The sequence below is a fragment of the Brachyistius frenatus genome, unplaced genomic scaffold (assembly GCF_029030835.1).
Source record: "Brachyistius frenatus isolate BFR_SWC_R1_liver_20210118 unplaced genomic scaffold, ASM2903083v1 Contig_276, whole genome shotgun sequence".
NCBI classification, from domain to species: domain Eukaryota; kingdom Metazoa; phylum Chordata; class Actinopteri; family Embiotocidae; genus Brachyistius; species Brachyistius frenatus.
In genome coordinates, this window is record NW_027210875.1 from 190,001 (window position 1) to 217,500 (window position 27,500).

The window sequence follows — 27,500 nt, forward strand, 5'->3', positions numbered from 1 at the left end:
TTAAAATGAATTTAAATTATTTTAAAAATCTCACATTTTGGAGGCTAAAATATCTACTTTTATACTTGTACTTCTCCTTTCTGTTGACCAGTTTAATTTAAATGATAAGAGAACATTGTATTTTATGAATCTTATTTTGTAAAGTAGTAACTGGAGCCGAACAATAATTGTATAAAAATACATACAATACAAAAATAATGTATATATATATATATGTATATATATATATATATACATTATATATTTAAATATGTATATAAATATGTATATATATATATATATGTTGGAGGAGATTGTTGTGAGTTGATCTGCACAAATAAAAACTTGGAAATGGACATATTCCTTTAACATCTGCTTCTGCACCGCTGAGTGGTTAGTGTGTGTGTGTGTGTGTGTGTGTGTGTGTGTGTGTGTGTGTGTGTGTGTGTGTGTGTGTGTGTGTGTGTGTGTGTGTGTGTGTGTGTGTGTGTGTGTGTGTGTGTGTGTGTGTGTGTGTGTGTGTGTGTGTGTGTGTGTGTGTATGTGTATGATGGGTTCAGCTGTGAGTTGGTAAAAGGGATTATGGGATTTTTGGTTCATGGAGACACAGAGGGTGGACAGCAGGTGAGACTTGTTAATAAAGGCCTATTATTAATGCTGAACACACACACACACACACACACACACACACACACACACACACACACACACACACACACACACACACACACACACACACACACACACACACACACACACACACACACACACACACACACACAGTGGTGTGTGTGTGTGTGTGTGTGTGTGTGTGTGTGTGTGTGTGTGTGTGTGTGTGTGTGTGTGTGTGTGTGTGTGTGTGTGTGTGTGTGTGTGTGTGTGTGTGTGTGTGTGTGTACTTGAACAACATGATGTAGAAGCATACGTTTGTCTGAGTGACGATGTGGGGACTTTCTGATTTGAGGCCTCATAAGATCATCTGCAGAAGTGAAGACTGACCGTGTGTCCGGTTTCAGTTCGGTCACTTTGAGGAAAGATTCAGTTTGTATGACGCATGCTGACGGAAATAAAATGTTGGATTCAGCTGCTCCTCGACTCGACCAACAGGAGACATCCGTTTTTAAGGGGAAAACTTCCACCAAACTTTTCTCTACCGTTTTCACTTGTCTCTGTTTCCTGCTCACCTTAGCACTTCTTTCTCTCTTCATTCTTTCAGGTTCTCTCAACTTTTTGTTTTAGCTTGTCAAGCGTAAAATTTCAGCTCGCAGCAATCACACACATTTACTGAAGAAAATACTGCATACTTCCTACTTTCTTCTTCATCCTCTTCTTCTTTGTCATTTTTCTTTGTTCTCTTTTTCCTCTTTCCATCTTCATCCTGTTTTCCACTCACATTAGTCCTGGTGCTTTCAGCTACAGCAGCTTTCACATTTTTTGGAATCAGTTTTGAAGACTAAAGACTGTTTTTAAACACCAAAACGTAACTAATCAAAGTCGTGATTGAATTTCAAATGTTGTCAGATGGATTTTTTTTTACGAACAAGTCAGTAGTTTATTTCCTGATATCTCAGTGACAGAGACCTTTTGTTTCTTCCATCCTGCTTCCTTCCTTCAGTCAGGACGACTCTGCTGGCAGGCAGCAGCTGGAAGAGGGTTTAAACACACACCGTTTCTGGATCGGGTCCAGAGTCGTAATGCAGCCTTCTTTTCAGACACTAACCCGTGGTGTCGGCCACTGCGAGTGTGTGTGTGTGTGTGTGTGTGTGTGTGTGTGTGTGTGTGTGTGTGTGTGTGTGTGTGTGTGTGTGTGTGTGTGTGTGTGTGTGTGTGTGTGTGTGTGTGTGTTCACATGGTCTTGGCTGTTGTCCACATCGCTGTCACCGACTCTCATCTTATCATTTAAAGTCCAGGACAGCTGTATATCCTGTCCCTCTGTGACCAAACAGTGTCTTCTGTCGAGGTGTCCACCTGCTGCTCCATTCACTGAGACCGGATCTCAATGCTTTTAAAGTTGGTCTGATGAGGTCCCGTCGGTTTCACACGGACGCTCGTATCGCAGCTCTTTGTCACCGCTGCTGCGTGTTAATTGGTGAATTGGTGAAGTATCATGTTGCTGCCAGCGTTAGTTTTCCTTTTACGTCTCTGCAGGTCACCACATTTTAGGCTCTTATCCCGGGATCCTACTTTTTAATTTTTATATTACTTATGAATTACAACACAAAAGTGTGTGTGTTTAAATTATTATTGGTGGACGGGCAAAGAAAACTAAAGTAAGATAACACGATGGATGGGATCAAGTTTGTGAGAGATGACCAAACTGAGAGTTTTTGATGTTCGATGATACATCTTCCAGAGAAAAGTAATCTATTGGAAGGTTTTTCCAGTGCGTAATGTGTGTGTGATCTTTCTTGTTTTCACAAGGATAGTTTTCTTGGCGATGGTTACGGCCACACAGTGTTTAGTCTGGTGTTTGTTTTGTTCAGTTATTGATTGTTGATTGTTGATAGGTTACCTAGTAACCAGAGTGAGGGAGATGATGGGATGACGGACACTGACTCTGTGGTCGTCCCTGGATTCTGCTGTAAAGGTCCCACAAGAAGCATTTTGTTGACTTGATGATTTGGTCATTTCCTTACCTTTTGTGCTTCTATAATAAGAAAGCTGGCTATGTTGTTGTATAATTGATTTTTGTTCTGTTTTAATTATGTTTATTATTGTTATTCCCGACGTAGTGATGTGATAATAACGACGTCTGAACATGGTATTTTATTTTGAAAATTAAGGAACGTGGCTTCTATGAAAACTAGACTGAACAAGTGTCTCCTTCAGGTTCAGAGCATCTTAAGAAGCTTCACAATCTGCAGAAAGAACCAACAACGAGCAGTTTTCTCTATGTTTTGTTTTTTGTTCAGTCTAAACACGCTCACAAAATAATTGGTTGATCTGGTACTTTCTGTCACCATCCTCACTTCTTGCCAAGTCTCCTCCACTTGGCTGATGGAAAACACTCTGGCATGGAGCTTCACTCCTCAATCACAGCAGAGCCCCCGTTGACTGCAGAGTGACTGTCATCAATAGTCATTAGAGAACATCAAGCAACTAAGGAGATATAAGATGACATCAAAGAGATATAAAAAGGCCACAAATCTACCACCGACAAAATGTTATCCAAAACAAACATAAAATGGATACAGTGATGTAAAGACTTACTTTTAGTACGTACTGGAGCTTCCCTTAAAAAGTACGTACTGTTCCACATAGTATGAGTACAATTGGGAAACACTACATCAGGGGTGGCCAACCAGTCAGAGACTAAGAGCCACATTTTTTACTGTGTTACCGCAAAGAGCCAGATTTATTGTAAATGTCACACACCAACATGATAATGACAGAAATGGACTCCTACAGTACTCAGACCACAGGCCAGTCATCTTCAACAATGAACATTGTGTGCACTGTCTCACACACACAAACTCTCAGTTCAACAAAGTCCACAAACAAAAACATAATAATTTACAATAGCGTTTTTCACTTACTATGCATGTTGCTTAGTGCGACTTCTGGCATTCCTTGAACAATCCTCTTCAAATCTGACTTGTATTCTGTTGTTGCCACTCGAAGCAATTCTTTCACACGGGTGTCAGTCAGAACAGATCGATGCTTTGATTTCACGTGTTTCAGGGTAGAAAACACAGACTCAGACGTATGTTGACCCAAACATTGACAGTATCTTAAGCGCAGCCCGTTTGACATTGGGGTATTTTTCCATTGGCACACTTTTCCAGAACTCAATGGTCCCTTCCCTTAAAGCAGGTTTCAGTTGGTCCTCCTCACAAAGATCGATCATCTCCAACTCAGCCTCATCTGTGACTAGCGGGGCTTTCAAACAGTCCGTCTCCGCATTAAATGGGTCGACGAGGAACGTAATCTGTGGCCTTTTCAGTTGTAGATCACGGAACCGGATGACAAAGCTTTCGTGCAGGTTTTCAACCAGTGTTGCATATCTGGCTCTTTGCTTATTCAGGGCGGCGCTGGTGACTTGCCCGCTGGCTTTTAGCAGAGTGGGAAAATGCGTTAAATCTCCCTTTTGAATATGCGCCTTGAACAGCTTCAGTTTGTTGACAAACGCAAACACACTTTGCAGCAGGTCAGGCAGCATTTTTAACTTACCTTGCAGGGTCAGGTTCAGTCTGTCCAAGTGACACAGCATGTCGACCAAAAAGGCCAGATCCATAATCCACTCGACGTCCAAGAGCTCGGGATAGTCCTTGTCCTTCTCTTCCATGAACAGTTTCACGGCATCCAAAAGCTCAAAGAAGCGAGCGAGCACCTTGCCTTTTGACAGCCACCTCACAGTGCAGTGCAGCGGCAGGTCACCTGGAGGTCCTTGGTCCAGCTCAGCGATGAGATTCTTCAATTGCCTGTGGTTAAGCGCATGTGTGCGGATGTAGTTGACAATTTCCATCACAGGCTTCATGACGTTGTCTAAATTCAATGATTTAGACATGAGTTGCTCCCTGTGGATGATGCAGTGGAAATTCCAAAACTCGGGAAATGTTTGGTCAGCTTTGCACAGCCCCACAAGTCCGTTCACAGATCCCATCACGGCCGGCGCTGCTCCATCCGTGGCTACTGCAGTTAGCTTCGGTGTGGGCAGATTTGCTTTCGCAAATGCAGCCATCATTGTTTCTTTCACATCTATGCCACGGGTTCTGTCTTTTAATGGCACAACATCAAGGAGTTCTTCTTTGATCACACAATCTTTTGACACAGACTGCAAATATTGCCAGCTGAGGCTCGTCTTGTACGTCACAACTCTCATCCAATGCGACACTAAAATACTCACATGCTTGAAGGTCAGAGTGCAACTGTGATTCAACAGCCGTGTTAATGTCCGATATTCTGTGTCCAACAGTGTGGCGGGACAGTTGGATGTCTGATACCATCCGTTTTAGTTTGTCGTTTTCAGGAGACAAGATTTCAACAACGTCACGTGAGGCATTTTTTAACGAACTCCCCTTCATTGTATGGCTTTTTAGCCCGTGCAATGCTCCAAGCCAGTTGATACGATGCAAGCGTGACAGTCTCTGAGTGCTTCGTAATTTTTTGGAAAAACTGTACCTGCTTTTCTGCCTGACTTTTCAAAGTGTCCAACTTGTGCTTGTGAAGTTCAGTCCCTTTTGGAAATCCCTGGTCGATGTTAGCATGGAGTGAGCTGAAGTGGCGCTGAAGATTTGAAGCTTTGAAATGCGCTAATGACGTCTGACATATCAGGCAGAATGGCTCACCATGACGTTCAACAAAAAAATATAAACTTTCCCACTCTGTTAAAAACGTCCTGTGTTCATCTTCATATTTCCGTTTAGCTGTGCATTTTTTCCTGCCATTTTGAGAGCGAACTGGACACTAATTGTTTCCTCCAATGGGTTTGCCCCTCCTGCTTTGTGGAATTTCACCTCATGCACATGTGCGTTTGACGAAAATACCATATTGAACTCAAGCGAAGCGAACACGCACAAAAAAACCCCCACAAACACAAATGTTGATATGAACGTAAAAGAGCCGCATGAAACCAGGCAAAGAGCCGCATGCGGCTCGGGAGCCGCGGGTTGGCCAGGCCTGCACTACATCATCATAAAAATGCATCTTGACCTTTGACCCTCTTGGTCATTTCGGTCATTTTAATCCCTCTTCTTCTTCTTCTTCTTCATTTTGTGGGCGGAGCATCAGCGCCACCAACTGTCTCGGCAGCTCAGGCGATGTGACGAATCTTCCACTGCGCAAAGGATTGTGGGTCAGAACAGCTGGAGTAGCATGCTGACCTGCAGACTGCAGAATAAAGTACTTTTGGCATACTGCGGTTAACATACTATGTACTAGGACATACTACATATTTACCTGGCATTCTTAATAGTATATCAATAGGGTATTGAAACGCAGGGAAAGAGACAAAGAAATACAATTCTATTTTGTATTTTATTTTATTTTATTTTATTTATATAGCACCAAATCACAATCTAATTCATCTCAGGGCACTTTATATAGTTTTACAGTATTATAGAGAGAAACCCAGTGACTCCCTTCCTGAGCAGCATTTAGCCACAGTGCATCATGGGAGGTACCCAGCAGCCTATAGGCCTACAGCAGCAGAACTAAAGGATTGTTCAGGCTCATACGAGCCAGCCCCGACTATAAACATTATCAGCAGGAAAGTTAAAGCTGAGAGAGGATGTTTGCCTCCCAAGCCCTGACTGGAATAACATGATACGATGAAGTCTTTCAGATACAACAAAACTTTGGGCTTTTAAAGTAAGAGGAGGGATTTTAAATTCCATCCTTGGTTTTCCACTTAAGAGGAGCTAAGGTGAGAAATCTGATCTCTCTTCTAAAACAAGAACAATGATGAAGCTGTATCGATCACAACGAAACGCAAAGCTCCCTCCAGCCTGCGTGTCCTGATCCAGTGTTGGAGGAGCGAGGGCCCGTTGATGTTGTTTGATAGGTGCGTGATTTCAGATGATCAACAACAATCATGTACACTCGCTCTGAAGCATTGCTCTGGAAAATCTCCAAAGACATGTAAGAGCGTTCAAAACATACAGAAAATGCTTTTCACTACAAATCTCTACTCGTAAACAGGTTCCAGTCGTTGTGATTTCACAACATTTTTTCATCTTTGCTGTCTCAATAATCTGTTTCTTCATTTGAGAGTTTTCAATTTCTCACATGCTTGAGTGTCAAGAAATGAAATCTGTGACAGACAGAAATCGATGACAAACTTTAAGTGGAAGATGTTCATGTTTTTCAAGTTGGAACTAAGAATTATTTATTAAATTTGTCATCTGGTCTAAAAAATGACAGAAAAATGAATTTAGCACCGTCAGCACCTAAACTTAAAAGTTTGTGTTAAAAAATAAAGAATTGAAAAACAGCTTCATGTTCCAGATTGAATATGAAGAAAGGTTGAGTGAGAAGCAGTGAAGAGAGAAAAGACGGAGTGATAGCATCAAACTGCAGGACAACGAGGACAAGGACACGCTGATGAAGTGACTGACTCTGTGTGTGTGTGTGTGTGTGTGTGTGTGTGTGTGTGTGTGTGTGTGTGTGTGTGTGTGTGTGTGTGTGTGTGTGTGTGTGTGTGTGTGTGTGTGTGTGTGTGTGTGTGTGTGTGTGTGTGTGTGTGTGTGTGTGACCAGTGGAAGTGAATACAGATAGAGCTGTCAAGATAGTGATTTACTGATAGAGAGAGAGGGGGAGGACTGCTGAAGGGGAATCAATGAGAAGGAAACCGTGAAGGAAAAGAGAAAGAATAAATGAGAGGAAGGGAAGAAGGAGGGAGACGAGGAGAGAGATAGAAGGATAGGGAAGGAAACGAGGAGGTATAGAAGGATCTGAGGGACCCTATAAGGGCTTCACGTCCACCTTATCTGAAGATGCAACACAGGACTGGGGGTGTGTTGGAGGCAAATATCTGTCTGAGATGTATCTGAGATGTAGCTGAGTTGCTGTGTGTGTGTGTGTGTGTGTGTGTGTGTGTGTGTGTGTGTGTGTGTGTGTGTGTGTGTGTGTGTGTGTGTGTGTGTGTGTGTGTGTGTGTGTGTGTGTGTGTGTGTGTGTGTGTGTGTGTGTGTGTGTGTCTTTGCGGAATGGATGTTATGTTAATGCATGACGATTACAAGCCAGTAATACCTTTCTACTGATTTTAGACGGTATTGTCAGGTTTAATTTTTTTAAGCAGCGTAGTTATTTTGGATTGTTAGGTGAGATTATTGGCTGTAGACAGTGTGAGTGGATGAAGGAGGATGTCGGGGTGGATGGATGTGTCCACATAACACTGGACTTTAAAACAGGAGATCGCTGTATGTTTCTCATTTAAAATTAAAACATTTCTGTTCCATAATTAAGTTTTGTAATTTTTCTGACAAAGGTCCTCCAATCTTAGAAAAGTATGTTTTTAACCAGAGCCATGATCTTTTTTTGAAGCTTTACCAAAATTGTTTGAGCTTAAACCTTACAAAATATTTACCTCAGAATAATCACATCATAAGAGTCGTTCATTTATTTTTTTTAACCATTGTTTTAGTGACATATGACCTGCTCATCCAAAAAAGCTAAAAATCAATAGAACATATTAGTTGTTAAACTTGAATGTGACTTTTCAAAGATCGAATCAGTTATCTGTTGCTAATTGCAAAATTAAATTTAAGACTGGCTTTTAATTGGACAAACATGGCAATCAATTCATATACTTAAGACATACTTCAGATGTTAATTGATGACGTGCTTTAGAACCACTATCATTGAACACAGTGCTATGCTTATTAATACCACTTTTTAATCAAATTCTGATTCTGTTTTTATCTCCTTATTTGAGTTAGAAAAGGACAAAGTTCTGCCAAAAACAAAAAAGCAGATCCCAATGTTTATACCTGGCGCATACATATTTAATCCCACTTAAATAATAATTAAAACAAGATTTTTAGAATGCAACATTTCAGATTGAGTTAATCATTTAAACAATTAACTGAAAAATGAAAACCTCTTGTCTATTAAATTGTTTGTGAATTAGGAAGTTTGCACACGTGATCATGCAGTATTTATAATTATAAAAGGCATTCCTCTGGTTTATTAAGCCATGCAAGAGTGTGACACAGCATCATTTATGCACAGCAGCTTTGAGCATTTAATTAATGATGGAAGTAAATTAGGTAAGCAAAGATCCTGATGCAATTCATTTACTAAAACCTCACCATCAGTGATGTTTCAAGCACATTGCTCTTCATCAGTGTTGGTAATAAATTAATTGCGTCGGGAGCTTTAGGTTTGTGTAATTCACTTCTGCTCACTCAACATTGTTCCAGCACCTGATTTCAGCATATCGGATGAGTGTTCTTTGATCACTTTGACATTTAATTAATGCCAGTGATTGCCGTTTATAAGACGCAGGTTTTTGTATGATATCATTGAACCGCTTTCTACACTTGGCAACAGTTCTCACAATACCAGGGGAAGAGACATGTGCGATATTAGTTACCTTTTCCCAAGCTAAGCTAACATCATCAGCCCGTGGAGGCCGACTCATAACGCCATAAACTCTGTGATTACGAGAATGAACCTCCTGGACAAGTATATCGGTTTCCTCCTGCGTGAAGTTTGGATGAGGTGGCGGTCTGCTCCTTCTTCAATCGGTCGAAACTGACAGTTTCACAGAGGTCTCAAAGTGAATGAGAGGAGCTCATTTGATCAGCCGTGATTGGCTGTCACACCTTCTCGTTATATATTCCTCCTACATGCTGCGCCACAGATGCCTCTTTTGCTTGTGTACACAGAAATACCCCAAAAGTTGGCCACACCTACTTAACTGCAGCTGCCACCTCTCCTTTGCGTATGAAAATAGGGCCCGCAGTCATGAGATTAATGGCTTTTTTGTTGATGGTTGTCTGCATCCTCATTGCAGCTGGGAACAGACCAGAAGATTACAAAGTCTTTATACCTAATGGTTGTCTTATCAGTTTTCCTGACAGAGAAATAGAAGCTGTGCAGGTTTAAAAGCAACGTCAGTAAAATCAAAAACACACAAAAAAGAACATTCTCTGTGCTTCAAAGCCGACTGTGCACCGTAACGACGTGACTTCAGGCTCTTCTGAGCCTCTGTTCAGACTTTCAGGAAACACACAAATGCTGAACGGCAGCTTTGACTGAACAAACCGCCTCTCTGATCAGGATGAAACACTTTTCAGCAGCGTCGACATCAAAGACAAGAGGAGATGCCGCTGTCGAAGACTTTCCCAAGATTAAACAAAGTAAAAACATAAAAAACAAAGACTACAACAGGTTGCTGTGTGTTTGATAGAAATGATGACGTATGCTGCATTGACAGGTTGGAGGTTAGACTCACTTTGACACGTTCTCTGATGTAAAGAGACACATATGACAAAACTAATGACAAACAAGCACATACAAAGGGATAAGCAGATCCTGCACATTAAAGCACGAGGAAATACATACGAATTTTAGACCTCATGTGCTTCATAAAACAGAACAAAGCTGCAACCCATACTGCCCAGAGCAAGGCAGTATGGGTTCGGGGTTTGATTGCACCTGTGGCTGTTGAGGCAGACGTGGAGGAAAGATGTTTGATGCTCTGTAAACTGTTAGGTTGCTTCAGTGTTTCAAAAATGTGAAGATCATGTGGGAAGAGATGAAAACAGAAACGTCACACAAATGATGAAATTGTGAAGAGAAATCTGCATGTTTATGCTTTTACTTCAAATGATCAAAACACTTTGAGATTTGTTCATATATGTATATGTCTCAGTCCGGCTAACATGAAAAGTGACTTCTGAGGTTAGAGTTCCATGAAAAATTGCATGTGGAAGGTTTATTAAAGCAAATTGTGCAATGACTAAGACCCATATGTGGCACACCCAAAAATGGCCACTTTTGTGCCATTTTCCAATTAAATTTGTCATTGTTTTAATTTCTTGCAACTTCTGGGATATAATATCAGCCTAAAGAGATTAAATATGATTACAAAATGTAATTTTGTCACATGATTTATACAGGAAGACAGCAAAGCTGAGTAGTTCCTCAGGTGGAACTGTCTGCATTAGCCGTTGCACCCAGGATGGGTTTTGGGTGGGACCACTTCCAGCTCCTCAGGTGAAACCAGCCCAGTGTGCTGTGTCTTCATTGATACTCAGCTATACTTGTACCTTAGTATTTGGTAGAAAACTGCCAGTACTCACTTATGGAGAACCCAGTTTTATGTATGCACTACTTTTGGAAGAGTTCGGCCCAGTTCAGCGTTTGCAGTTGAGCTAGCTGCACACCGCGGTGACGTGGGTTGCTGGTACCTGGGCGTAGTTTTGCAGGAATGCTGCTAAGATTATTTCATTTGCACAGTAATTATTTGGGCTCTCACACTACAGGAAAGCATTAATGTTTCAGTGTTTAGTTTATTTTGACGTGTTAAAAGCTTGTTGAAATAAAATGGTAACTTATGAGAAACTATTTATAGTTGAGAAACCTCTGGCGGAGATGGCGTCGGTTGTTTCAGTGCCCGCTAGTGGTCATAGTAATTATGCTAGGTTTTATGGCATAGAGGAAGTCAGGTGATGTTATAGAGCTAAAAAGTACATATAGGGAGGAGGTTGAGCTGGATGGATGGGTCAACAAAACATTGTCACATCATATCCTGGGTTCAGATTTCCACCTCTATAGACCAGTATGCCAGTTTTAAGAATCCCAGATATGTTAGTTGGAGTACTAATAAAGAAACTGGAATACTGCTTCAAGGGAAACACCAAAAAAGCGTGGCAGCAAAAGGCACCAACTTTTGGAACGAGTGAACAAAATGTTGTTTTTTTGGTAGAGAAGTTAAATGTCACGTATCTTGATCATTTGGATGGAAAAGCTTTGAGACCTATGGAAGCTCTACAAAAGCCTGCAACAAAATGTGGTATCATCAGTCATATTAATGAAAAAAAATAACGAGGTTTGTTGTGTGATGAAGATAGTTTTTTTTATTGTGTGGAAATACAAAAAATGTAACAGGTTGTTTTTTATAAATTGAGGCCATATAGATGTCACATTCATATATTTAACTTATTGACCTACTGTGTTTTAAACCGATGGCTGTAGGGTGAAACTGAAAATCAATGACTTTGCTGTTGTGCTTTATTAGCTGATTGCATTGAGTCGTAAATTATTAGCGACAGATGTCTGGACTCATTTCGGCGTGTTGCCCTTATTATTCATGTAGGGTTCAGGAAGTCATCTGATTAGCTAATCCTGTGAAATACATTGGGATAGAATGGATATTTGTATTTATCTCGGTTTTCTGACAATATTCTTCTACCACGACAGCCATGGCCACATTACATTGCTACAGGCGACCCTGGGACATGAATTGATTGTATTCTCCCAGTTAACCCCTGTTTGTGGTAAATTAGACAGGCAACAATAAAAGCACACCTAAAGGTCCTATTATACAATTACACTTGTGGCGTATATACCAAAACTAATTAGCAAACAATCAGATTTCTGACAGAGGGAATATTGGGCCTTGTGGCAGTTGCTTGCTTTGCCCAGTGATGATGATTGTTTTTGATCTCACATAATGAGATGTTTGTTTACTTCTAGTATCACCGATTTAGTTTATTTTGTTTTGATTTATTGTATCTTGTATTGAATATGGCACCTTCTCCACTGGACGCCCTGCTGTATTTCATCCCTGTTGTAAACCACTTGTATTTGGTTGCAGCTGAGTTTATGTGTTAGAGCTGAGTGTTAGAGCTGAGTTTATGTGTTAGAGCTGAGTTTATGTGTTAGCATTGCGTTGCATTTGCTCAGATAACTTGCTGTACTTTTGGTGACCTCATAATTTTGTGCCTCCAATTAACTCCTCCTCATCTCTTTTGCTCCTCCTACAGCCTCAGATGCCTCCTCATCGTCCTCCTCTTCCTCGTATACTCTCGGAGGTTTTGTGGACTTTACTTTCACCCAGGAGCCTCAGGACATGGTCACGGTGCGCGGCGGTGTGCTGCAGCTTGACTGCCAAGCCCAGTCGGATGCAGCGGCAGGACCTCCCACCATCACGTGGCGTAAGGACGGAGTACTACTTAGCACAGTGGTTGATGAGCGGCGGCGACTGCTGGGTAATGGCTCACTGCTGGTGCAGAATGTGGTGCACTCACGGCACCACCGGCCCGATGAGGGAGAATACCAGTGCCTCGCCACGCTGGACGGACTGGGAAGTATCGTGAGCCGGACAGCGAGGGTCACTGTGGCCGGTAAGAGGCTGCTCTCTTTTATTGTAATCATGAATTGGTTTGATAGGTTTACTCGTGTCCGGAAGAAACCTTTTACAGGGCAAAAACCAACCCTTTCTTGCCCTTGAATCATCTCTTTTTTTTAATCATTTAAAATAAACTCCTGGTTCTTGCAGATAGTACACGTGGTGTCCCCCAAGGCTCAACTTCGGGTCCTCCTGTTTTCCCCATGTCAACAGTTTGTCCCTACTTGGCTCTATAATGCAGAAAATGTATACTTTATTGTTATACAACTGTTTCTGTAAATGACATTGAATCACCCGTAGTCAGCACTGACTATAAAATGTATAAACAGTACTACAACCACTACACCCATCCACTGGCTGGGTGTCCACTTAATGCACAGGGGATTTTAAAAATAAATAAATGGTGATCATCAGTAAGAATACAAAAGAAATGAGAGGGGAGGAAGGAGCAGAAGAGAAGAGAGCCCCCTCATTCAGATTAATGTTGCCTCAACACCTTGACCTGCCCTTGAGAGTTATAGTGGCTACACACACACACACACACACACACACACACACACACACACACACACACACACACACACACACACACACACACACACACACACACACACACACACACAGAGACTTAATAGTGCTTAGCTTCCTCCTTTCATTTTACTGTTCATATTTATTTAATAGAACCAAAGTAATTCACCTGTAATGTAATTTAGTAAGTGAAGTGTGGCTTAAGATCAATACAGTTTATGGGAGACATTAATAGACAGAAAGGCGCCGAGGCTTAAGTGCATCACCATCATCAACAGAGTGTGCTGTCTACACTGTGTGCAATATACTGTATTAGAGCTCAGAGAAAGTTTTAGGGGATGAAAGAAAAACCTGACAACAGAAACATTACTATGACTAAAATCAATCAGGGAAAAATACATTTCACCCCTTTTGTAATGAAGTATTGAAGCTTAGCATCCAGATTCTCTGCCAGCTGTCTAAATGTTATGTTTTGGGTCAGTAAGACATTATAGTAGACATCAGGCTACAATTTGAAATCCAAAAACGACATTCCAGTTACTTATGCCACTAACTGTCACTTTGACATTTGGAGACTGGCGTGTTAACTGGGAGTTTAGGTTACTTGCTTAATACCAGCTTGGTCTCAGTGTTCTGGGGAAGGACCAGGTCCAGGTCTCCAGGGTCCAGGACCAGTCATATTTATATATGGTGCGTTCTTTGCTGGCTTGTTAATGTATGCATAACTTTAGGAATTACCCAGTAACATTTGAAGAGTCTGAGAACGACAACTCATAATTTTTTTCAGTATTTCAATTCATTATTAAATTCACCGCTAGCAGGAACCACCTGCCCCCTCTGAAAAACACAAAATATGAACCTACTTGTAGAACTGCAGTTACATACAGTAACTACTATTTAATTAGAGTTACTGCGCATCCCTTTCATTCCACCTCTGTGTGAAATTCGCTCATGCGTTTTTCTGTTACTAAAATGTATGTCAGACAGTAAAAATGACAGTTTTCTAATTACTTCTCCATCAGTGTTGGTAAACTACAGAGCAGAGCTGCATCATCTGCATTTTTATTTAGACATGATACAATTTTTCATGAAATCTAAGTGGACCCGAGCAGTTCCTTGTGGGACTCCAAGAGATTTCTCCCGTTCTCTGAAGTAGAATGGAAACATAAACTGTTGCACGGCGGTTTAAGACGTGATGAAGCGCTGGTCAAACTTCTCCACTCTCACTCTGAAATACTGCTTGATGATGTCGTCATCGTTCTGACATCATCCACTTTTTCTTCAGCTCCTTAATTTTATCAACAGATCTGGAAAATGTGAATGTGCTCAGTAGATTTGTAGAACAGCTACTGGCTGAATGAAGCTCTCCTTCATCATCAACTCTGACCATCAGCTCTTTCTGTTTGAACTTGTGGTTTGGTAAAACAAATTCACTGCTATCATTTCATCTGAAACTGATCATGTCCGGTTTGCAAAGAGCCATAAAACCTTTCATCAGATTAAACTTGTACAGGATACATTGGTCTACTTTAATTTATGTTAAAAATGTATTAATTCACTTAATCAAAAATGAATTGCAGATGTCTCCACAAATCATTAATTATGTTTTACAAGGCAAATGGTAATATTGCTTCTCTGACTGTTCACACTGTTACAGTTATTAATCTGTAGATATCTATGCGCTTGTAAAAAAGTTAGAGTTTTAAGGTTGGGATAAAAGGTGCTAAATACTACGTGACGTTTTAAATATCGTACATAATGTTGACTTCATTGATACAGAAAAGGTGATTAAACCTTAAACTTGAGGTCCAGCTTTGTTCCTCAGACACTCTCAAATGATTTGTGTTTAAGTGGCCGATGAAATGAAAACATGCTGAACACTTCATGTGACTCTGTTAACGAGGTTGTGGACAACACGCACACACACAGTTACAGTGTGTATCAGTTGGTCGTCTCTTTATCTTGCTCAGCTCTTTGAGCTTGAGTGTTTTGGTCTCTGGAGTGACTCTCCATCCTCCCAGTCAATTAAAGCAATTAAAGAGACAGGAGACCAGCAGCTGCAGCTCACAGGGAGGTCAGTGTGTGTGTGTGTGTGTGTGTGTGTGTGTGTGTGTGTGTGTGTGTGTGTGTGTGTGTGTGTGTGCGTGCGTGCGTGCGTGCGTGTGTGTGTGTGTGTGTGTATGAGCAGGAGAAAGACAACTGTCTTCGTGGTTTACCACTCTCACTATCTTCGGACACCTTTTCTGCAGCAGGAAGTAACAACTCGTAACCTGAAGCTTTCTGTAAACTGGACTTGAAACCAGGACTGTAGTTAAGAGCTTTTTTTTTTAAATTTTTTAAATTTTTAATTTTATACACTTTATTAATCCCCGAGGGGAAATGTCTTCACTACAGCAGGGGGGCTCTCAGGGGGGAGCTGCTGCAGCAGGCTGCCACTAGCGCGGCGCCAGGTAACCTGACCTGAGGTGCATGTTTTTGGATGATGGGAGGAAGCCGGAGAACCCGGAGAGAACCCACGCAAGCACAGGGAGAACATGCAAACTCCGCACAGAAAGGCCCAGGACCGGATTCGAACCCCGAACCTTTTTTTTTGCTGTGAGGTGACAGTGCTAACCACTGCCCCATTTAAATCCCAAAGACAAGTCAAAATCCTTGCAAGCTTTGAAAGCGAATCAAGGCCTGATATTTTCAAAAGAAAGTACTTCTGTTTTGCTGTTCATCAAGGTGAGACAGTAAAATCTGAAATGTAAACGTGATTTGATCAACAAGCTAGTTTCCACCCACTGAGTGATGTTTACATCCATCAGCTGTTCATTCTCCCGCTCCCTCATTGTTAACTGTCCTTTTTTTCCAGAATCATTTCACACATCAATGATCTCCTGTTGGTTATTCTACAACTCTTAGTTTGTGATAATGTGCTTTCAATTAATTTTGTGGATTTGTTTTTTATGTCTTCAATAACTTAATTTCTTACACAGTTAAGTGTCTCACAAACCACTTCACATATCAACGGTCTCCCGTTAGTTATTCTACAACTCTTAGTCTTAAAATAATTTGCTGTTGCATAATTTTCTGGATTTCTTTATTGGTAAACAAAACAGGGGACATTTGATGTGTGAAGTGATTCTGGTGACAATACTCTGCATAAGGTTGAGGTTATTAAATCTTTTTTAGAGTACCTCTCCTTTCTTCAGTGTTGCCCATGGATGCAAATGAGGTTGTAGCCTATGATTATAGTTTGCTGTCTTGCTTCCCCCGGTAGGAATGAAGCATTGTTTGGGTTTTAAATATGCTTAATTAAGGAGGTATTGATTCAGGAAGTTCAAATTTGACAGTATATTTTACAACTTCTTGTCCTCCTGTTTGCAGTGACATTACTGTGTGACACTCGTGAAGTTGCAGGACTGTTTTCTGTTCAGTGAATAATAAGCCTGAAAACGATCATCTTTTCTGCTTCATTCTGAAAATCTACCTGCTGCATGTTGTTAAAGTTGTTCTATTCTCGTTATCAGCTCAACGCAAAGTTTATGTGCTTTACTCACAGGAATGTGAGCCTCCTCCAAAAATAACCCAACAAAAGCTGTTGCAGGCGCAGTCCTACTACTTTCAGTCCTTACTGCAGCTACTAAATGCATGTAGGGAAAATAAACTGATGTCTCTACGGGGAAATGCAAATTTACAAGATAATGTTTGAAAGTGAGGCATTCACAAGAACAATATGAATGTTATTCCAAACACATAAAACTATGTCAGAATGGTGTTTTAGACTGAGACAAGTTTAAGTTAAAACTCCCACGAGAGGGAGGCGAGTGAAAACCCAACACCCATAAGAGCTGGATAAGATAACCAATACTCTCACAAGTGTAAGACGAGTGCTAAAAACACCAAGACGAGCCAGAGTCTCGTCAAAACACCAGGAGATGAAGATGAGTCCCAGTTAAAGATCCCCAAAGAGAGAAAAACGTGACGACTGCGTCATTTTATGATCACGTATCACTGCAGGAGCTGGGTACTGGCTCCAAATGTGTTGGTTGCGTTGGTTGCATTGATTGCATTGGTTGTGTTGGTTGTGTTGGTTGTGTTGGTTGTATTGGTTGTATTGGTTGTGTTGGTTGTGTTGGTTGTATTGGTTGTGTTGGTTGTGTTGGTTGCGTTGGTTGCGTTGGTTGCGTTGGTTGCGTTGGTTGCATTGGTTGTATTGTTTGTGTTGGTTGTGTTGGTTGTGTTGGTTGTGTTGGTTGCGTTGGTTGCGTTGGTTGTATTGTTTGTGTTGGTTGTGTTGGTTGTGTTGGTTGTGTTGGTTGTGTTGGTTTAATTGGTTGCATTGGTTGTATTGGTTGTATTGGTTGTGATGGTTGTATTGGTTGTATTGGTTGTGTTGGTTGTGTTGGTTGTGTTGGTTGCGTTGGTTGCATTGGTTGCATTGGTTGTATTGTTTGTGTTGGTTGTGTTGGTTGTGTTGGTTGTGTTGGTTGTGTTGGTTGTATTGGTTGTGTTGGTTTAATTGGTTGTGTTGGTTGTGTTGGTTGTGTTGGTTTAATTGGTTGCATTGGTTGTATTGGTTGTATTGGTTGTGATGGTTGTATTGGTTGTATTGGTTGTGTTGGTTGTGTTGGTTGTGTTGGTTGTATTGGTTGTGTTGGTTTAATTGGTTGTGTTGGTTGTGTTGGTTGTGTTGGTTGTGTTGGTTTAATTGGTTGCATTGGTTGTATTGGTTGTATTGGTTGTGATGGTTGTGATGGTTGTATTGGTTGTATTGGTTGTGTTGGTTGTATTGGTTGTGTTGGTTGTGTTGGTTGTATTGGTTGCATTGGTTGTATTGTTTGTGTTGGTTGTGTTGGTTGTGTTGGTTGTATTGGTTGTGTTGGTTTAATTGGTTGTGTTGGTTGTGTTGGTTGTGTTGGTTGTGTTGGTTGTGTTGGTTGCATTGGTTGTATTGGTTGTATTGGTTGTGATGGTTGTATTGGTTGTATTGGTTGTGTTGGTTGTATTGGTTGTGTTGGTTGTATTGGTTGTGATGGTTGTATTGGTTGTATTGGTTGTGTTGGTTGTATTGGTTGTATTGGTTGTGTTGGTTGTATTGGTTGTGTTGGTTGTATTGGTTGTGTTGGTTGTATTGGTTGTATTGGTTGTGTTGGTTGTGTTGGTTGTGTTGGTTGTATTGGTTGTGTTGGTTGTGTTGGTTGTGTTGGTGGCCTGATGTCTATAGACAGAAATATGTGTCAGCAGAAATTCAATTTTAATCACTGATATTTGAATGGGAATTTCTCAATTTGAATATTTTCATTAAAAAGCACATTTTAATCACATAATTAGATTAGTATTCAACTTCAATAATTGTTTTGAAAAACCGAATCTGAATAGCATAATTAGCATTTTCTTTTTATTTGAAACTGAATTTCAATAAACTGGAAATTGCTTTGAAACCGTGTTTGATCCTCATTGAAAATTCAAATTTGACATTCAGCTCTCATGATTCAAATGCAGTTCATGAAATTAATTTTCAGTTTGTGTGTCACACATCCGGGTCTTTAAAGGAAAAGCAGTCGAGTGCATTTCACCACGACAGTTATGCTATCCGTGTATACGTCAGCCTTCTTCTCATATGAGGCACATTGGAAAAGTTGAGACGGCTCCTGTTGCGGAGGGCAGCACTGTGACATGAACTGACATCGTAGAAATAATTCAAACTCAGTTCCTACTGACACATTTCTCTGCCCATAGATACCTGCGGTGGTTACTATTGTTGCGTTTGTTGTTGTTGCTCCTAACAACCCTCGGAAATACCTGCAGAATTTGTTTCAGCATCACAAATTCATGGACGTTCAAGCAGCACGACTGGATCTTAATATCTCTCCTAATCTGAGTTCCTCATTAAACACACACTTACTGTCAGAGACGATTCACCCACATCCGAGTATTACTTTAAAATGTGAATCAGTTCCGCCTGCATGTCATTCACACACACACACACACACACACACACACACACACACACACACACACACACACACACACACACACACACACACACACACACACACACACACACACACACACACACACACAGACACAAACACACACACACGCACACTGCTAATTGAATTTTTAAGCCTCGGTTGTTCATTACCATTTTGCCTTGTAATGTGCTGTGTCGCCCATGTGTGTGTGTGTGTGTGTGTGTGTGTGTGTGTGTGTGTGTGTGTGTGTGTGTGTGTGTGTGTGTGTGTCTGTCTGTCTGATTCTGTGTGTGTGTGTGTGTGTGTGTGTGTGTGTGTGTGTGTGTGTGTGTGTGTGTGTGTGTGTGTGTGTGTGTGTGTGTGTGTGTGTGTGTGTGTGTGTGTGTGTGTGTGTGTGTCTGTTTGTGTCTGTCTGTCTGTGTCTGTTTGTGTCTGTCTGTCTGTGTCTGTCTGTGTGTGTGTGTGTGTGTGTGTGTGTGTGTGTGTGTGTGTGTGTGTGTGTGTGTGTGTGTGTGTGTGTGTGTGTGTGTGTGTGTGTGTGTGTGTGTGTGTGTGTGTGTTCAGAGATGACTGTAAACTGGGAATGAATTAGAAACACTGAACTCTCAGATGGAGAGAGAGAACATACAAGACTGAGCAGAGAAGAAACCGTGTTGAAGAATGAATAGAAAGAATAAAGAGACATGGAGGGAGTCCACAGCTGAGGTGGGAAAGAAAGAAAAGACAGAAATACTTTGACGACTCAATACTGAGTTCAAAGAAATACAACAATTGGAGGTATAACGAAGAAAAATAGATTAAAAGAGCAAATTGAAACAGAGAACACAATAAGCCAGATTTCATTTATATAATAAAGACAATATGTCAACGCTCACAAATGGTGAAAGTGGCCGACAAAAAAAAAAAAGCTTCATGCAATCCAAAGACAGTGAATAAATGATGACGTCATGTTTCCTCAGAGTGTCCCAGCAGAACTCCATGTTGACAGTTGGACCCTGAGGGAGGACTTCAAAGGAAACCCAGCGGGCGTCTCCTGACCCGACGCGTTGGACGGTGACGTTCTGTCCCTCTTAAAACGGGAACAAACACTTCGCCCGGCGTCACTTCGTTGCCATCGATTTTTCGAAGCATTTCACAAGTTTCCATTTCTGCGTTTGAAACTAAATTTGACGTGCGCTCTGCTCGTCTCCGAGTCCGGTCGCAAATAGGTACGTACCACCGCTCGCTAAAACACGTGACCCGGGCCGGTGTCGATCGCCCGACGGGACCGTCGGCTGAATGTAAAAGTGGACGTAGCTGCCGGGTCTGAAAAATGAGGCCTGAGCAGGACGAATCCGAAACGCCAGGCTTCATGACGTCCGTCCACCAACCAGGGGGTGACGTCACCTCCTTGAGTGTTGCGCTGCGTCCGCACGCAGCAGGAGCTGGACGTCCATCCAGCAGGAGCCGGACGTCCATCCAGCAGTCCATCCAGCAGGAGCCGGACGTCCATCCAGCAGGAGCCGGACGTCCATCCAGCAGGAGCCGGACGTCCATCCAGCAGCGTCCGTTTCAGGCTCGTGTTCGTGTCCGCTCGGTCGTAGCGCCGTGGCCGACGGTGGTCTGAGGCTTCTTCAGACCGCCTGCCCGAAGATCTTCATCAAAGTCAGAACAGCAAAACAAAACAACATCCATCCGGATCCAAACCACATGTGGAGGTTGGAAATGTGATTCCAGTCAGATTTCTGCAGATGCGTCTCAGTCCGGACGCTCCGCTGGCTCAGATCGCATTTCTTGTTTTGGGGACAACGTGACTCTCAGAGACAGCGTGAGCAGAATCGGAGCTACCGCTAGCAGAGCTAACAGAAAGTGTTAACAACGGTAACAACGGTAACAACAGTAACAACGGTAACAACAGTAACAACGGTAACAACGGTAACAACAGTAACAAAGGTAACAACGGTAACAACGGTAACAACAGTAACCCAAATATACCGTCTGCTGCCAGCTTCTGTGTTGAAAACTTGCGTCACCAGCGTACTACGTGTACGTCGTTGCCGTAGCAACCCATGCAAATAGGTTGGTGATTTCTGGACACACCAAATCTGATCTGTTCACTTGCAAACAACAGTGCGGACAGTCGGTCCTTAGTCACAACATCTGGCGGTTCACTCAAACTCCACGACCTGGAGGAAACGTCTATGATGTCACTGCTAGCATAAACACAAATATTGCGCAACTACATTTAGCATGACATCATTAGTGACCGTTAATTTCAGGTTGAGCTCGTCAGCAATGTTCAAACGTGTCTCTAAATGTTCAAATGTCTCTAAATGTTCAAATGTCTCTAAATGTTCAAATGTCTCTAAATGTTCAAACGTGTCTCTAAATGTTCAAATGTCTCTAAATGTTCAAACGTGTCTCTAAATGTTCAAATGTCTCTAAATGTTCAAACGTGTCTCTAAATGTTCAAACGTGTCTCTAAATGTTCAAACATGTCTCCAAACGTGTCTCTAAATGTTCAAACATGTCTCTAAATGTTCAAACATGTCTCTAAATGTTCAAACATGTCTCCAAACGTGTCTAAATGTTCAAACATGTCTCTAAATGTTCAAACATGTCTCCAAACGTGTCTAAATGTTAAATGTTCAAACGTGTCTCTAAATGTTCAAACATGTCTCTAAATGTTCAAACGTGTCTCTAAATGTTCAAACATGTCTCCAAACGTGTCTAAATGTTCAAACATGTCTCTAAATGTTCAAACGTGTCTCTAAATGTTCAAACGTGTCTCTAAATGTTCAGTCGTTACCGTGGTGATACTTCCCGGCCTCGCCACACACAAAGCATCATTTCTGAGCTGCAGAATCCGGCCGTCCCCGTCGATTTGGAGACGATTTGGACAAATCCCAACAAATGGTGGTGATGAGACGCGAGGTTGGACTCAGAGGAAGATAATAATAATACTACTACTACTAATAATAATACTACTACTAATAATACTAATTACTCCCAAGGCTAATATTCAGCGCTCAAATCCCTCCACTGCCCTCGCCTGTTCATGATTTGCATGTTATTATCTGTCCGAGTCAGTTTGGTCCTTTTGTCTAATGAGTATGATAACAGCCACCGTCACCATGGAGATGGTTTGTTTGTTTGTTTGTCTCCTGCCAGGTGTGGAAGGTGCCGGTTCTATTCCCAACGTAGGGAGCTGAAGTGGATGACGCCACTTCATATTGAGCTCAGGTTCACACTTTCTTCTTTTCCTTCTTAGCTTTTCCTTCCTCCTGGATGCCCTCCTCCTCCCCTCCTCCTCCTTCTCCCCTCCTCCTCCTCTCCTCCACCTCCTTCCCTCCACCTCCTCCTTCTCCTCCCCTCTACCTCCTCCTCCCCTCCACCTCCTCCTTCTCCTCCCCTCCTCCACCTCCTCCTCCACCTCCTCCTCCTCCTCCTCACCTCCTCCTCCTCTCCTCCTCCTCCTCTCATCCACCTCCTACCCTCCACCTCCTCCCCTCCTCCTCCTCCCACTGTCCTCCTCCCCTCCTCCTCCTTCTCCCCTCCTCCTCCTCTCCTCCACCTCCTTCCCTCCACCTCCTCCTTCTCCTCCCCTCTACCTCCTCCTCCTCCCACTGTCCTCCTCCCCTCCTCCTCCTTCTCCCCTCCTCCTCTCCTCCTCCACCTCCTCCCCTCCTCCTCCTCCCACCGTCCCAAAGGCATGACCCATTTCTCTGAGACTCCTTCCTGCTGCTCTCCTCCGTTTCCTGTCTTCCATTCTGTGATCCTGAGTTCAGCTCTGTTAACTCTGCTCCACACGTTTGATTCATGACGCGGTTGACTTGGTTTTTATTCAATTCAGGCAGCGTGCTCTCAGATCATGTCCAATGAAAAACGACACGAGGCCTCTTTGATTCATAAAATAACAACAAACCACAAATTCCACCAGCTCTCCTGTTCGTTTTCTGGAAATCATTTCCAGTCTCTAAAAAGTCGACAGAATGAGGTTGATGACTCTTTAATGTCCTCAGAACTATTTTTATGTTCAAGTTACTGAATGTCACAAAGTAGTCTCGCATGACAATTTTCAAATTAGTCACGTCAACAGCATGTGAACAGTATTTTAAAAGATAAGTTCCAATATAAAATCTTCTGAAAATCAACTTGCCTCAGCATGAGCTGTGATGATCTATTCCAGATCTGATTATCACGTCACTGTACTGTGAAAACCTTTCTATGCAGACGGAGTATCATGAATAGAGATGAAAGAGATTCATAGTTGAAATTATGAGCTGGGATGTCATCTTGTTTCTTAGCTAACTTTATTGAGGAACAGAAACATGGTAAAACGTGTGGGAAGATGGATGAAGCTGTCAAAGTTGCTGTAAGCTAACATACGGAAATTAACTTGTGATGAACAGTTTACTGATATTGATGCTAAAAAGGTTTTGCTAGCTCCTCTGAGCAACCACTGGCAAAGCAAAGAATGACATCAGAGTAATACATGACAACCATTCACAGGTAAAAACAAGGGAGGTGAGGAGGAAGGACACAAATACATTTTTTATATTTTAATGACTATTCAAATATTCAAAAAATATGCCCTACCCCAAGTACCAACGTCAGATGTTCATGTTGAACATCTAGTTTTAAAGAATGAGGCAATCACATGTGAACATAATTCCTTTGAGAAAAAGCTGTGAACACCGAGTTCTTTAAAGTGCTCTTCTTCAGGCACAGCAGGGAGATGCTGTAACTCTGACCTCACAGTTATACGGCCTGGGAGTGAAAGATTCAATTATCCTTCGTGTTTTACAATAAGCAGGTCATTCAAAATAAATTGAATCCTTATTTACACTGTGCAAAATGACAACACAAGTCATTTTAGGGCACTTAACTGAGTAAGGTTGAGACCTTTCAACATTCAAGAGAGAGAATCCCAATGATCCAACAATTCCCTTGTGAGTGACAGCTGCGAAGAAAAACTAATTTTAACGGGAGGAAGGACCAAAGTGGGAGAGAGAAGGCAGAAAGATAATGAGATGCAGCGGTGACAGAGAAATGCAGTGAGGAGCTCAGTGCATCATGGGAGGTCCCCCGGCAGCTTAAACCTACAACACCGTAACGAAGGGATAACCGAGGTCATCAGAGCAGCCTCAACTAAAACTTGAATCAAAAATGATGTTCATATTCACCAAACAGATCCTCATTGCTGCAGATGTTCTTGCTGTTCTCATGTTTCAGGCTTCAGTGTCTCATCAAGACAAGATTTGTGAAAAACTCCTGAGCACACAAACGATGAGAATAAGTTGTCAGGTCAAACTCCACAATTCAGCACTACTGTACACAGATTACAGTCCTGTCAGAAACTAGTTTCTAACATGTCAAATGTGTTTCAACATATTGTTCTGAATTCTTTATTACGACTTTAAGGTTTGTTGCAGTTCTGGTTAAGTTAAGCCACCAAAGATGAAATCCATGTCCTCCAAAGACGCAACAACAAGCCTGTGTGTTTGTTTCCAGCTGCAGGCATCAGTGTGATCAACTCTAGAATGGACAGCAGCAGAACTTATATAAGACGCAATCCAAATCCACATCAGCGTCCTTGTCGCCTCCGATATGTGTGATGCCACAACGGTTTAAGTCCTCGCTGCATCCAGCGGTGGCTCGTCCGACGACTCCAGAGTCAAACTGAAGCTTCTCTGATGTCACAGAACAGAAACAGAAAGGAAGCGCTGCTTTCTGAGCTGTGAAACAGAGGCAGCAGAAACTGATTCCAACCAGTATGAAAGCAGAATAATAACAACTCAAACCGCCAGAAAACCTGTCACCAAACTGCATTTATTGTTCTGGCTCCTCTGCAGATGAATCGTTTTCATGACTGTATGCTGACAGGAAAATTAGGACTCTTGGGATTTGGAAACTTTCTCAGATTTCATATTTTAAAACGTGAGGAAATAAACACTGCTCGTCTATCAAAACTTTTTTTTTTCGTGTTCTTTCTCCAGAATGTCATTTTTGGAAACGAGGTGGTACACGTCTCCATTAACCTTTTGTGATCAGATCTCACTTCCCAGATCGATATACAAATGAACATGTGCATCATGTGAACAAACAGGAGATGAGAGCAAGAAACAGACATTTAACAAAATCAGACATCTTTGGCCACTCTGGCCTCATTTTATTGCACGGTTACAAGTTATTACTGTCAAATATTCTACCCAATTATGTTCTAAAGAAATACAATAAATCCCCAAATATCCTGACTTGACACATTGTTTTATTTGGTTTCCGTTCCACTTTGTCGTGAAGCACAACCGGTTTTTAAAAGAAGATCTGTTGCTGGCGTGGAGGCCTGAAAATAACGACATCCATCGGAGGCTGTGGTGAAACATGGTTTCTATTGCTGGTGCAGAGGGCGTGTGAATATTCACTATTTATATATTTAATAGTAAACTCAAACTTCTCTGGTCTTTCACTGCTGGTGAGACGTAAAAGATGTTTGAATGTTTATGTGGACTTCAGGGGACATTATTTCTACATTTTCAGATATTTTACACACTTATTAAAAAAAAAAAAAAAATCATATGTATTGATAATGATAACAAGTGGTTGCAGCCTTTTCAGCACATCTGCTAACAGCTGGGTTTGTTTGTTTTTGTCACTGTGGATAACCGCACGAACCTCCCTGAGGAGATTTACCAAGTTATCTCATCTAATCATAATCATAATATTTCTTGCCAGGAGTAGTGACTTCCCCTGGAGTCTCGTTGTCTCGGGGAGGTCGACAGCAACCAGCAGGGATGCAACAAGTTGTCAGAGGAGGGATGAAGAAAAACACAACTTTCCCAGTGTTTTGATGGAGCAGGAACAAACAGGAAGTCCTCCACACGTTCAGTCCTCAGGAACGCAGCGGCAGAAAGCTTCAGAGGGTCGCAGGGAATGTTTTCATTTAATCACTTAAAACCTGCTGTAAAATCTCAGAAAACATGAATACTGAAAATAAAATAAACGTATCTTTATTGAATTCCTGACATTCCTGCGCATTAATCTACACAGAGGCCTCGGCAGCCATTTTATTAAAACACGACCGTACACGAGGCTCAGATGAGAAAACAAGCAGAGCTTCGGTCTGAGAGTTGAGCGAGGCCGGCGGGCAGCAGGCTCCTGTGTTTCCGTGACGACAGGCTGTTTGTTGTTGAAGTGGATCCGATCAGACAGGAAACGGCGAGGGTCCCAAACACAGCGGGCCGGACGCTGTCCCCTTCTGTCCGTCTTCCTGTCTGACTTTCATCTGTCCTCCTACGGATCCAAACCTTCCTCTGTTTCCACGTGCACCTCCGCCGTGCCTCCATATCTCTCCTCCATGTTTGTCTTTATTAATCTCTTTTTGTTGACCTGAAAATAGCCTTCACCGTCAGCTCAGCTCTTCCTCTGCTTCCCCCCGCCGCTGTGTGTCTTTTCCTTTGTGATGGAGAAGCATCGTTAGTACAAACTTCCGCTCCAGCAGCTGCTGACAGCAGCATTTCTGTGCCAGGTTCACACATACAGCACTGGTGTGGTCAAATTAGGGGATTAAAGACCCCAGATCGGTCACCAGCCAATCACAGCTTGTCTTTCACGACCTGCATGATGTCACGGTGAGCTGTAGTTAGCGGCACAGTCCAGGTTAGTTTGTAGTCACTTCAGTATAGTAGAGGAAAGTTAAACTCATAAATCTAAGATTATGTGAAGATTTTCATCTGAATAAATGAACTCTTCTTTTGAAGTGGTGGCGGTCGGCATGTCCCCAGTTTGGAGAAGCAGACAGCTGCATCACTACAGAAGGACAGAGTTAGCAACAAAACATATCTTAGTCAGCAAAACAAATATAATAAAAAATCTGTTTGCGTGTCATATATTTAGGATATTGTCTTCTCTTGCCGTCAGAGAACCTTTTCCAGGGGAAAGTCCTCCATCAGCAGCTCGTCGCTCACAGCTTCAGTTCTCTTCTCTGAATACAGTCCGGGAACTCGGCCGGTGTGAGCGTTAGCTCAGCCTCTGAAGGGCGGACCAATCAGAGACCGGTGTCGGTGGTTAACCGCGTTTGTCCCGCCCCTCTTTCGCTGTGATTGGACGGCTGGTGACAGTGGCGAGCGCAGCGTTCGTAGAGTTTTCAGTTCTCACCAACAGGAACACCTAAAGGCTCAGCACCTCGTCAAGCTGCTGGCGTTCATTAAAACAATTTAAATATATATTCTGTACTCGGTTAAAAACACTTTGAT

At 42.1% G+C, this 27,500-nt stretch overlaps 1 protein-coding gene across 1 annotated transcript in view; it reads left to right on the forward strand.

Moving 5' to 3' along the window:
* The window catches only part of dcc (DCC netrin 1 receptor), a 318,060-nt gene that overhangs the window by 81,758 nt on the left and 208,802 nt on the right, over positions 1-27,500 (forward strand). The window contains exon 2 of the mRNA XM_069721879.1: positions 12,414-12,773. Within this exon, the coding sequence (XP_069577980.1) occupies positions 12,414-12,773 (360 nt within the window). The remainder of the gene's footprint in view (positions 1-12,413; positions 12,774-27,500) is intronic.